The following is a 12,467-nucleotide window of genomic DNA, read 5'->3' on the forward strand; positions in this document are numbered from 1 at the left end:
CTGCGACCAGGAAATAGGAGAGAGAATTGGGCTGGAAAGCAGACGGCACTGCAAAAATCTGGGGGAGACCAGGGGGTAGCTTTCACACATCCCTAAGATATCCCCACTGTAGACACACACAAAGTAGGCCAATATCCTTAAGACATACACACATTCTCTTGCTCCACCAAACCCTGTTCCTCTTGATGGGCATTGTGCTAACAAGGAATAATGGTTAGAAAGTTGGACTAGGGTTTGAGAGACTCAGGTTCAAATCTTCACTCTACCATGGAAGCTTGCTGAGCAACATAAGAACATAAGAAAGGCCCTGCTGGATCAGATCAAGGCCCATCAAGTCCAGCAGGCTGTTCACGCAGGTTCCTCTAGGAAGCCCACAAGCAAGATGACTGCAGCAGCATTCTCCTGCCTATGTTCCACAGCACCTCATACAATAGGCATGTTCCTCGGATCCTGGAGAGAAGAGGGATGCATCATGACTAGTATCCATTTTGACTAGTAGCCATTGATAGCCCCGTCCTCCATAAGAACATAAGGAAAGCCCTGCTGGATCAGACCAAGGCCCACCAAGTCCAACCGTCTGTTCACACAGTGCCCAACCAGGTGCCTCTAGAAAGCCCACAAAGAAGATGACAGCAGCAGCATTATCCTGCCTGTGTTCCACAGCACCTCATACAATAGGCATGCTCATCTGATCCTGGACAGAATAGGTAAGCATCATGACCAGTATCCATTTTTACCAGTAGCCATGAATACCTCTCTCCTCCTGAAACCCTAGTCCAACATGTCCATTCCCCTCCTTTCAAGCTGGCATCCATCACCACATCCTGGGGCAGGGAGTTCCACAATTTAACTATGCATTGTATGAAGAAATACTTCCTTTTATCTTTTTTATTTGGGGGGGCAGTCAATCTCAGCCCACCCTACCTCACAGGGTTGTTGTTGGCCCAAAGGAGGAGAGGAGAACAAAGTCAGAAGCTGCTTTCAGTCCCCCATTGTACAGAAAAGCAGAGAATAAACATCAAGACACAAATCATTTGCATATATAAAGGTCAGTTTCCGGCATTCAGTGTGACCAAGAAACAGAAACATTCTCTGGTGTGACCAAGAAACAGAACCCCATGGGGGCCTGTACAAGAGTATCCCTTGTCCAAAATGCTTTGGACCAAAAGTGTTTCGGATTTCAATTTTTTTAAAAAAATATTTGCATATACATAACAAGATATCCTGGAGAGGGGACCCAAGTCTAAACACAAAATTCATTTATGTTTTATATACACCTTATACACATAGCCTAAGGGTAATTTTATACAATGTTTTTAATAATTTTGTGTATGAAACAAAGTGTACATTGACACTTCAGAAAGCAAAGGTTTACGTGGGTGAATCAGCTCAAAAAGTTGAGTCAGCTCAAAAAGTTTCAGATTTTGGAGCATTTCGGGTATCGGATTTTCAGATAAGGGATACTCAACCTGTACTACACAGATAGGAGTAGACTCAGTTCTCAGTTGCTGGGGTCTTAAAAGACAGGAAGGAAGGGAAGCCCCTACCCCAAGTCTTCCCTAAAAACACCATTTTACATTCTCCCGTGTAAGCAAATCAGCACCACAGTGCCGGCGCAGTCACATCACTGAGGAAAAGGGGGAAATGGTCCTCCACTCCACAGGCCATTGGCAGAGATTCTGGAGGTGGGGATATTGCTAGGTATTTATCTGTTGACTGCACAGCAAAATACTGACCGCTAGTTTGGTGCAGTGGTAAGAGTGCTATTTTAGGATCAGGGAGGGTGTGCAAGTTATGTGCCCTCAAGTCATTTCCGACATGGTGACCCTATGAATTAATGAGAGCCAGTGTGGTGGTAGTGGTGGTGGTGGTGGTGGTGGAGGAGGAGTAGGAGTTGGTTTTTACATGCTGACTTTCTCTGCCACTTAAGGAAGAATCAAAACACCTTACAATCACCTTTCCTTCCCCTCCCCACAACAGACACCCTGTGAGGTAGGTGAGGCTGAAAGAGCTCTAAGAGAGCTGTGACTAGCCCAAGGTCACCCAGCTGGCTTCACGCGTAGGAGCGGGGAAACAAATCCAGTTCACCAGATTAGCCTCCACTGCTCATGTGGAGGAGTGGGGAATCAAACCCAGTTCTCCAGATCAGACTCCACCACTCTTAACCACAACACCACGCTGAATAGATATTAGTTTGTTGCAGCTACATTTCTGACTAAACTGAGAATTGGGATAATTCCACCTTTGCACGCTTTCCGAGATCTGATTCATACCTGTGTATATTGCTCCTGATGTGGGGATGTGAGAGACCATACCTCTCTCCACATGCTGGGAGAAAGCCAGTGAGTTGTCATGGTTAGAGTGTTGGACTAGGATCTGGGAGAGCCAGGTTAGAATCCCCACTCCCCCAGGGAGTTCTCCAGTCCACTGCTCTAAACCACCGCTCTTAACCACTACACCACGCTGGTTAGCAACTTTCTGTGGTGGCAAGCTACTTTTTCTCCCCACAAAGGAGAAAAGCATGGTATAAATATCTACCTCAAACTTCTTGGAGGAATAAAAAGATGCTGAACGAATAAAATATTGTACCCTTCAGAATTCTTGACAATATATAAACCTCCCAGTTATGCCCCTCGTAATGACAAGTATTTTGCTGGTTTTTTAAAAAATACAATACGTAAAGTTACAAAACCAATAGCCATATATATATATATATAAACAATTACATTCAGGAAAAGTCAAAGCAAAACAATTCTGAGTCTTAGCTGTGGGTATCTGGACCGCTAAGGGGGTCTTTCCTTTTCTCTTTCTCTCTCTCTCTCCAGCAAACATCAGATCAGGCAGCTAAAATTATTACCGCAGCTCTCTTGTAACTGTCACCTGTGGTGGGTATAATTACAGGTTATGGTCGCCAGCACGCCCACCTCATTCGGCAGTAAAAAGGACCGGCGGCTTTGCCAAGCCCGGGCGCACAATGAAGAAGACAAGCCATCTGACGGGAGCCAAAAAAGAGAGCAGCCAGAGAGACTAATAAAAATGACAGCTTTGAAAGGAAATGATAAAGCTCGGCAGCTTTGGAAACGAGGCGCACACATGCACACACACTCACAACTGTGCGCAACAGCAAATTAGCCGGGAAGAGCACAATTCTCCGGCGGGTTGCAGCAACGCAAGCAGTTTGAATTGTTTCTCCTATCTGCTGGGTTTGGGTTTTTAGAAGTTCCTTCCTTCCTGGGAAAAATGCTCGCAGAAGTTCTTACATGGCCAAGAGGGTGGGGGTAAGGGGTGATTGTTCAAGACCACGGAGTGTGATTCAAAATGATAAGAAGTTGAGAATCATTTGTTTTTAAGAAGGAGACCTTCCAGAGTATCTAGTGAGCAAAGTGTGGCTGTATGACCCATGGCGTTACAAACTGTCAGATCTGGGCACACGTGAGGTGGTGTGAGGAACCGAAACACCCAGAGCCTATAAAGCAGGGGTGTCGAACTCATTTCTTCTGAGGGCCAGATATGACATAAATGTCACTTGGTCAGGCCAGGCTAGGCCTCGCCAGCCCAGATTGGGGAGGGGGGGGGCTGCCTCAGCTGGCTCACGGGCCAGATAAGAGCTCTCAAGGGGCCAAATCCAGAATGCAGGCAGCAGCCCTGACAAGTATTTGTCCAGCCACTGCTTAAAGACTGCCGGTGAGGGGGAGCCTCACCACCTCCCTAGGAAGCTGACACCACTGTTAAACAACTTTTATTGTAAAAAAAATTTCCCCTAATATCCAGCCGGTACCTTTTCGCCAGCAATTTAGACCTATTATTACGAGTCCTATCCTCTGCTGCCAACCGGAGCAGCTCCCTGCCCTCCTGTAAGTGACAGCCCTTCAAAGACTTCAAGAGAGCAATCCTGCCCCCCCTCAACCTTCTCTTCTGCAGACTAAACATTCCCAAGTCCCTCAGCTCTTCCTCATAGGGCTTGGTCTCTAGAGTTTATTTGTTGAGATACTGCGATATTGACAGCCCACTTTATGCCAGGTGTGTCAAACTCAATTGTTATGAAGAAGAAGAAGAGTTGGTTTTTATATGCAGACTTTCTCTGCCACTTAAGGGAGAGTCAAACTGGCTTACAATCACCTTCCCCTCCCCACAACAGACACCCTGTGAGGTAGGTGAGGCTGAGAGAGCTCTAAGAGCGCTGTGACTAGCCCAAGTTCACCCAGCTGGCTTCACGTGTAGGAGTGGGGAAACAAATCCAGTTCACCAGATTAGCCTCCACCGCTCATGCGGAGGGGTGGGGAATCGAACCCGGTTCTCCAGATCAGCCTCCACCATTCCAAACCACCGCTCTTAACCACCACACCACACTGGCTCTCAATGAGGGTTGGATATGACAAAAATATCACTTGGTTGAGCTGGGCCATGTCTCGCAGCTCAGATCGAGGCGGGGGGACTGCCTTGTCTGGCTCATGGGACAGATAAAAGCTCTCAAGAGGCCGAACCAAGCCCATGGGCCTTATGTTTGACACCCCTGCTGTAAAGGATTGGGCCATTGGTTACCTCTATTCGAGACACAGAGAAGGTGCCACTGGATTGGCAATGGCTGGTCAGGTGACAAAAGACCTGGCAAAGCACTCCAAAGACACTCTTTTGGGCCACATTTCGCCCAGGGGCCACAAGCTCCAACTCCATACCCTGATGTTTGTTGGAGAGAGCCAGTGTGGTGTAGTGGTTAACAGCGGTGGGTTGGAGCAGTGGGCTCTAATCTGGAGAACTCAGAAGCTAAGCAGGGCTGGCCCTGGTTAAAACTTGGATGGGAGACCACCGAGGAAATCCAGGGTTGCAACGCAGAGGCAGGCAATGGCAAACCACCTCTGTCCCTCTCTTGCCTTGAAAACCCTACAGGGTCGCCATAAATCAGCTGTGACTTGGCAGCACGGAATTATTGCCCTGACCTAGATGGCTAGCATGATCTCATCAGATCTCAGAAGATAAGCAGGGTCATGGGAGACAACCAAGGAAGTCCAGGGTGGCTATGCCAAGGCAGGTGATGGCAAACCTCCTCTGTATGTCTTTTGCCCTGACCTGGAAGACCAGGCTAGCCCAATTCCATCAGATCTCAGAAGCTGAGCAAGGTCAGCCCTGGTTAGTATTTGGGTGGGAGACCACCAAGGAAGTCGAGGGTTGCTATGCAGGGACAGGCAATGGCAAACCGCCTCTGGACATCTCTTTTTATCGAACTAACTAATTTTGCAGCTTATCTGGCTATTGCCGTAATAATAAAATCATTCAACTAACTAATTTTTAATCAGTTTTCTTAGAATTTTGTAAATATTTTAGGATACTTTGTAATGGCCTATGGCTACACAAATATACTCACTTGACTGGACTAGTGGTTTCCATATGAATACATTTCATCAGGATCCCTACACTTTGCCTGTTCCCCCTCTAGCACACAGCCTGCCCTTTCCAGATGACAGAAGAAACTATTGGGGGGTGGGGGTGGGGAATCAAGGCAGTCGAATACCTCCTTTTAATATTGCTCAGATTACAGTAATTGCATTAAGAAAACTGTAATTTCATTAAATGGCCTAATTACCATTAATATTCAGCAAACTGTCAATAGAAGGGATAATTACACCGGAGAAAAATCATAAGCAGAATGTGCAACGATGCATGATTCCGCACAACAGCTATTCAGTGCTCAAAATTAACCTTAAAATATTTTTTAAATATGTACTACCCAGTGGTAGCATTTAGCTGCCGTCAAGCGAGCTGAACTTCCAGGGCTGGGGCTTCCAGGATAGGTTTGATAGCGAACTTAAAAGCCCCGTCGGTAGTAGATAGTTGACATAGAGGCTGTGTTTTTCTAGCATGTGTTGTTGGCCTGATATTTTCTTTTGCTACAGAAGGTGGTTCTGGGAAAGAGAAGCTGCTTTTAATCGCATACTCCAGCCTGGCTGCCTGTTGCGGAGCAGTACTTGATCAGAATTACTAGATATTACTCGGTGTTAGTCAGGTTGCCAACTCCAGGTTGGGCAATTCTGACAGATTTGGGGGTGGGGCCTAGGAAGGGTGGGGTTTGGAGAGGGGAGGGTCCTCAGTGGGCAATTGTACCATAGAGCCCACCCTCCAAAACATTCATTTCTTCCAGGGGAATCATAGAATCATAGAGTTGGAAGGGACCAGAGAGAGTTGTGTTTCCTGCATTGTGCAGGGGGTTGGACTAGATGACCATGGTGGTCCCTTCCAACTCTATGATTCTATGATTCTAACTCATCTCCAGGTTACAGCGATCAGTTCACCTGGAGAAAATGGCCACTTTGGAAGGTGTGCTCTATGTCATTATACCCCATTGAACTCCCTCCCCTCCCCAAACCCCACCCTCCTCAGGCTCCACCCCCAAAATCTCCAGGTATTTCCCAACCCAGAGCTGGCAACCCTAGAGATAGGGTTGCCAACCTCCAGGTACTTAGCACAAAATCATGCACAGAAACCAATATGCACAAGGAGTATAACAAAATGCAAAAATATACTCCATGCCAAAAAAGCAAGTTTAAATCAACTATATACAAACACTGAGATGCAATAAATATGATTATGAAAGTCCCATGTCTGACACTCTCTCTCAAATCTTCTTATTTTACAGGTGCAGGTCAGAGACTTTTCTCTATTGGATATATTCTGGTGTGCTCTCCTTGTCAGGGAGGAAGAGGAAGAAAGCTGTTTCAAGCTCTAATTCTTCATCAGTCCCTCTTCCTGTCCATTTTGTATCTCATGTTACTAATTCCAATCCCTTCTTGGGCTCACTTGCAAAGGTTCCCAGCTGGTTACAATCAAGTTAGTAAAGGTTCCAAGATGGATACTAGCTGGAGATCTCCTGCTATTACAACTGAACTCCAGCCGATAGAGATCAGTTCCCCTGGAGAAAATGGCCGCTTTGGCAATTGGACTCTATGGCATTGAAGTCCTTCCCCTCCCCAAACCCTGCCCTCCTCAGGCTCCGCCCCAAAAACATCCCCTTGGTGGCGAAGAGGGACCTGGCAACCCTAACTCTATGGCACTGAAGTCCTTCCCCTCTGCAAACCCCACCCTCTTCAGGCTCCTCCCCAAAAATCTCCAGGTGTTTCCCAACCCAGAACCGGCAACCCTACTATCTCCCCCATCCCCCGCACCACTCTACCAAATAACAGGCCAATTTTAAAACTTAGGGGGGAAGGCAGACACAAGTGTAAAGGGTCAAACTAGGTTCTGGGAGACCCAAGTTCAAACCCTCACTCTCCCATGGAAGCTCCCTGGGGGACGCAATCTCAGCCAAACCTACCTCAGAGGACTGTTGTGAGGATAAAATGGAGGGGAGAAAGTTGTCCACCATTTCGGCTCCCCCATTGAGGGAAAAAGGCAGGGTATAAACAGAGCAAAATAAATACATAAATAAAAAATAGTGCAGATATGCTGAAGTACTATTTTCAGAGTTCTGCTAAGGGAAGGGAAGATGTGTTTAGGCTGAATGCAGTCAACGGGTATTTCCAAATCCCACTGTTGTAATAAAATAAAATAAAAGTCTTTGCCTATCAAGCAGTTCCATAAGCAGCTTGCTTATGGCACAGGGGTCTGGTATTCAAATGTTTGAAGGTCAAAACACCCCACGAAAGAGTATCCAAAGTGCTTCTGTGGATCCTAGCCAGGGTTTTCGCTATCCCCATGTCTCTATGTTTTTTTGGGGGGGAGAGAGATTTGAAATGGGAGTTTAAAAGGGGGGGATTTGGCAGCCAGTTCTTGCTGACCAACCTTTTTCCAATGACTGCGGCTGCCAAGTAAGGCTGAAAGTAGAAGAAACTGCTAGGCCAGTAAAGATCAGGGTGGTGTCGGTTTCCACATAGTGGCACGTCCAAACTCGGCAGCATCCTCTATATGACAGCCCTTCAAATACTTGAAGATGGTTATCATATCACCTCTCAGTCTTCTCCTCTCCAGGCTAAACACACCCAGCTCCTTCAACCTTTCCTCATAAGACTTGGTCTCCAGACCCCTCACCATCTTTGTTGCCCTCCTCTGGACACCTTGCAGCTTGCCTTCATCCTTCTTAAATTGTGGTGCCCAAAACTGAACACAGTACTCTAGGTGAGGTCTAACCAGAGCAGAGTAAAGCGATACCAGCACTTCATGTGATCTGGACATTATACTTCTGTTGATGCAGCCCAAGATCGTATTTGCCTTTTTGGCTACGGCATCACACTGCTGACTCATGTTCAGTGTTTGGTCTACTAAGACCCCAAGATCCTTTTCGCACACACTACTGCTAAGACAAGTCTCCCCCATCCTATAATTATGCATTTGATTTTTCCTACCTAAATGCAGAACTTTGCATTTATCTCTGTTGAGGTTACATTTATCACCTACTTCCTAAAAACACTTGGCAGGTGCCCGAAAACCTGTCCGCAGGTGCCATGGCACCCATGGGCATCATGTTGGGAGTGCTGCCCTTCACACACACTGCAGACATCAAGGCACTTCACTCGTTCTTACCCACACCCTCTCAAAATCCACTGAACTCTGCGCAAAGGCATCCACTCACCACAAATGCAACCACGCTTCTGACCGGAGACTCCCAGAGAAAGCAGCTTCGGAGAAACTGTATCGTGTTCCAGACCGCCATGGTGATTCTTTTCACACGCTCCACGTTTCTCGCTAAGATCTGATGGACACAAGGTGGGGGACAGATTTTTTTAAAATTAGACCAAAGCTTACATCCCTAAGCAATAAGACTATCAGGCTATGTGGCAGAAAGGGGATAGGTAGGAGGAAGAGGAAGAGGAAGAAGAAGAGGAAGAAGAAGAAGAAGAGGAGTAGGAGTTGGTTTTTATATGCTGACTTTCTCTCAGAGAATCAAATCTTCCCTTCCTCTCCCCACAACAGACACCTCGTGAGGTAGGTCAGTCTGAGAGAGTTCAAAGAGAACTGTGAATAGCCCAGGGTCACCCAGCTGGTATGTTCGTACTACTGTTTGTTGCATTATTACGTGTTAGTTATTTGTGATGGCCAAAAGCCATATGCAATAAATTTTCTTGACCTAGTCAAGCCCTGGCAACTGGCAGAAGAGTCTGGGGGGGGGGGGAGGGTTGTAATCAGCGTTGGTGCAAGACCAAATTTTCCAATTTCGTTCCCACAGCTCCACAGACCAGCAGCAAGAGGCGGGGGGGGGGGGCAAGCGGGAGGTCTCTAAGGTTGCCTGGCCACTGGCAGAGGGTGGGTGAAGGTAGGGTTGCCAGCTCCAGGTTGGGAAACTCCTGGAGATATGGAGATGGCGCCTGGGGAGGACAGGGACCTCAGTGGGCTACAATGCCATAAAGTCCACCCTCCAATGCAGCCATTTTCTCCAGGGGAACTGATCTCTGTGTTCTGGAGTGTGATTCCGGGGGATCCGCAGGTCCCACCTGGTGGCTGGCATCCCCAGTGGCGTAGCGTGGGGGGTGCAGGGGGGGCCGGCCGCACCGGGCGCAACATCTGGGGGGGCGCACTCGCAGCTCTCTGCCCCTGCCTGGCTCACTCACTCACTCTCTCTCACTGCAGTGAAGACGTCTTCCAACCATTCATAAGCCGCGGTATCCAAAAAACCCTTTCAAAGCGGTGTTTTTTGTATAACATTTTCAAACTCTCAGCAGGCCTCCAGGGGGCGGGAAAGCCGCGGCCCCGCTCCCCAACTCACGGCAGGGCCGCCTCAGGCATTAATCTCCCTCCCCCTCGCCGCTGAGGCAGGGCCGCACGGCGGAGCCCACAGCGTCGGCCTCACCCGGCCCAGCCCACCTTGGGGGTGGGACTCAGCAGCTCCTCCCTGCCGGGCCAGCGGAAGGGGGGGGGAGTTTCAGAGGAGGCTGGAGGGCGGCGGCCGTCTTGTTTGTGGCGAGCAGAGGCGGCGGGGAAGGAGGGGTGGGGGGCGAAGGCGAGACAAAGCTGAAGGGCGCGGGGCGGCGCTGGGCCCTGAGAGAGGCGCCGGTCCCGCGAGGGCCGTCCCACCGGCCCGGGAGCGCCGCCTGCAACAGGTTCCTGGGCACGCGAGGCCGCCGCACTCCTCCAGGCCTCGGCCGTTGGTCTCCGCCTCGGTCCCGGGTGGTGGGAGCCGGCGCCACCCGCCTCAATGCGGTTCGGGGCGAAGATGATGCCGGTAAGTGGCCTCTGGGTTGCCATAAGTCGGCTGCGACTTGACGGCACTTTACACACACACACACACATTGTTAGAGAAACCACTTGTGGATTAGAATTTGATGCTTAGTGAGAATTGCCTCCTGGACTTTTCTTTCTCAAACTCATCTTCCACTTATTACTAATTGGTGAATTTGAATTGTATACAGTTAATTTAGTTTTGCAGCATGGGCCAATTTACTATACATCTTTGCCTCCTGTGGCCAGGATGTGCACAGAGGTGTATAGCAAGCATCATATCAGTAAACAGTAAATATATGTTTTGGGCATATGAAAATGAATGGGGGGGGGTACATGAAGTCCCAAAAGGAAGCCAGTGGCTGCTTTCCACCTAAACAACACAGGAGGAGTATGGCCCAAAGACAAGCAGGCATAAGGTTTGTATTGCATCTTCCAAACACCTCTTAAACACAAATTATTAAGTACAGAGGTATTTGCAAGTCCCACAGCTGCTTGGTATACCGAAGGCCCCAGGTTCAGTCATTTTACTTTAATTACATCAGCACAAACAATACATGTGCTTAGGGGGTAAGGGTTTCTTTAACTAATCTAGTGGAAGAGACTCGAGTGCTAAAATCCACGGGTTAGGGGGCGCAAATTACTTGCCTTGCCCCGGGTGCTGACAACCCACGCTACGCCACTGGGCATCCCTAGAGGTCTCCCACCAAAGCAGAAGACCTGGCACCCCTAAACAAGTCAGCCCTGTGTATTTGATGCTGTGTAGATCCAGACCAGATCGCACTGTCCTTGGACCCTAACCTGAGGAGTTCCCCAGGTCCCATCTTGAGGCTGGCATCCCTATGAGAGACTGAAGGCTTCCTGGTTTGAAACGGATCACAGATTTTTGGGACATCCGGATCACAGAGCTTTAACTAACTGCTGTTTGTTTTGCACCCATGAACCAGGAATCTGGATTATTTCGTGGTTTCAGTCTTTCCTCTGTTGGGGAGGGGTGCAGGAGGGGGCCTGCAAGCCCAAGGATAAACCAAACTCATTCTCGTCACGTGAAAACTGGAGTCCGTTGGCGATGTCTGAATGCAAACAATGCCTTTCCTTTTCCACTCGCTCTCCCACCATTCAGCAGCGTTCACGCCGAGCTGCTACGCCCCGTCTCCTGCCATCCGCTGCTTGCATACAGAAAGACAAAGCGGCCATTCCTAGAGACCAACATACCTTCTTTGAAAACTTGCGGCTGTCTTCCAGAAACCGCCTCTCACGTGGCAGAAAGGTTCTGACACTGGCTTTCACCTGAAAAAGAGAACACAGCATGGTATAGTGGTTAAGAGCGGCAGACTGTAATCTGGAGAACTGGGCTTGATTCCCCATTCCTCCACATGAGCGGCGGACTCTAATCTGGAGAACCGGGTTTGATTCCCCACTGCACATGAGCGGTGGATTTGGAGAACCAGGTTTGGAGAACTAGGTTTGATTCGCCACCACTCCACTTGAGCGGTGGACTCTAATCTGGAGAACTGGGTTAATCAGAGTTCTCTCTGAACTCTCTCAGTCCCACCTACCTCACAAAGGGCCTGCTGTGGGGTGGGGAAGGGAAGGCAATTGTAAACCGAATAGAGACTCCTTGAAAGGTAGCGAACATCAGGGTATAAAAAACAACTCCTCTTCTTCTACAACAGCTGCCTGATGCTAGCATCCAGGCTAGGAAACTTGGTTTGGCATTCAAGGTCCAAGAGAAGAGAAATGCTGGAGTTCCATGACCGGAACCCCACTTGCTCCAGTTGGCCTTTGAACGCAACAATGGGGAAATGTGATGCATGAGTGGTGGGGAACGGGAGGATCATTCTTCCCCTCTGCACTGTCATTTCCCCCTACAAGGGTTTTAAACAGCTCAGAGGGGCCATTCTTGATCAGGAAAACAGCACCGGGGGTAAGAACAGTTAAAGCACTCTTGCCTAGCACGACTGCCCTCAACCCATCTGAAACCCCATTCCCATGGTTGCTTCTTAGGGCCAAATTCTGTGTTTGGAGTTCTAATCACGCAAGACTTTTTTATTTCGTCTGGCATACCCCCCAATAACAGTTATTGGTCCTCCTTCTAGTGGCATTGCTTTATGTGTTTTTAATTTATTTTTTAAATTTTTTAATGTTCACCATCTTGTGGACCCAGGTTGGAGGAAAGATGGTATAAAAATGTTATAAATAAAATAAATGAACGCCAGCATAGGGCTACCAATAGGCTTGCTAACCTCAAGGTGGGGCATGGAGATCTCTCAGAATTACGACTGATCTCCAGACTACAGGGAGAAAATGGCTGCTTTGGAGGA

The 12,467-nt window shown here is 48.5% G+C and overlaps 1 protein-coding gene across 5 annotated transcripts in view; it reads right to left on the minus strand.

The window, feature by feature from the left end:
- MCTP2 (multiple C2 and transmembrane domain containing 2) overlaps window positions 1–12,467 on the minus strand; it is a 140,199-nt gene that overhangs the window by 51,647 nt on the left and 76,085 nt on the right. For all 5 annotated transcript variants that reach the window (XM_056865713.1, XM_056865717.1, XM_056865716.1 and 2 more), the window contains 2 exons: window positions 11,359–11,433; window positions 8,561–8,680 (listed from right to left, as the gene is read on the minus strand). In XM_056865713.1, the coding sequence (XP_056721691.1) occupies window positions 8,561–8,680; window positions 11,359–11,433 (195 nt within the window). The remainder of the gene's footprint in view (window positions 1–8,560; window positions 8,681–11,358; window positions 11,434–12,467) is intronic.

Source organism: Euleptes europaea, chromosome 20, assembly GCF_029931775.1.
Source record: "Euleptes europaea isolate rEulEur1 chromosome 20, rEulEur1.hap1, whole genome shotgun sequence".
Lineage (NCBI taxonomy): Eukaryota > Metazoa > Chordata > Lepidosauria > Squamata > Sphaerodactylidae > Euleptes > Euleptes europaea.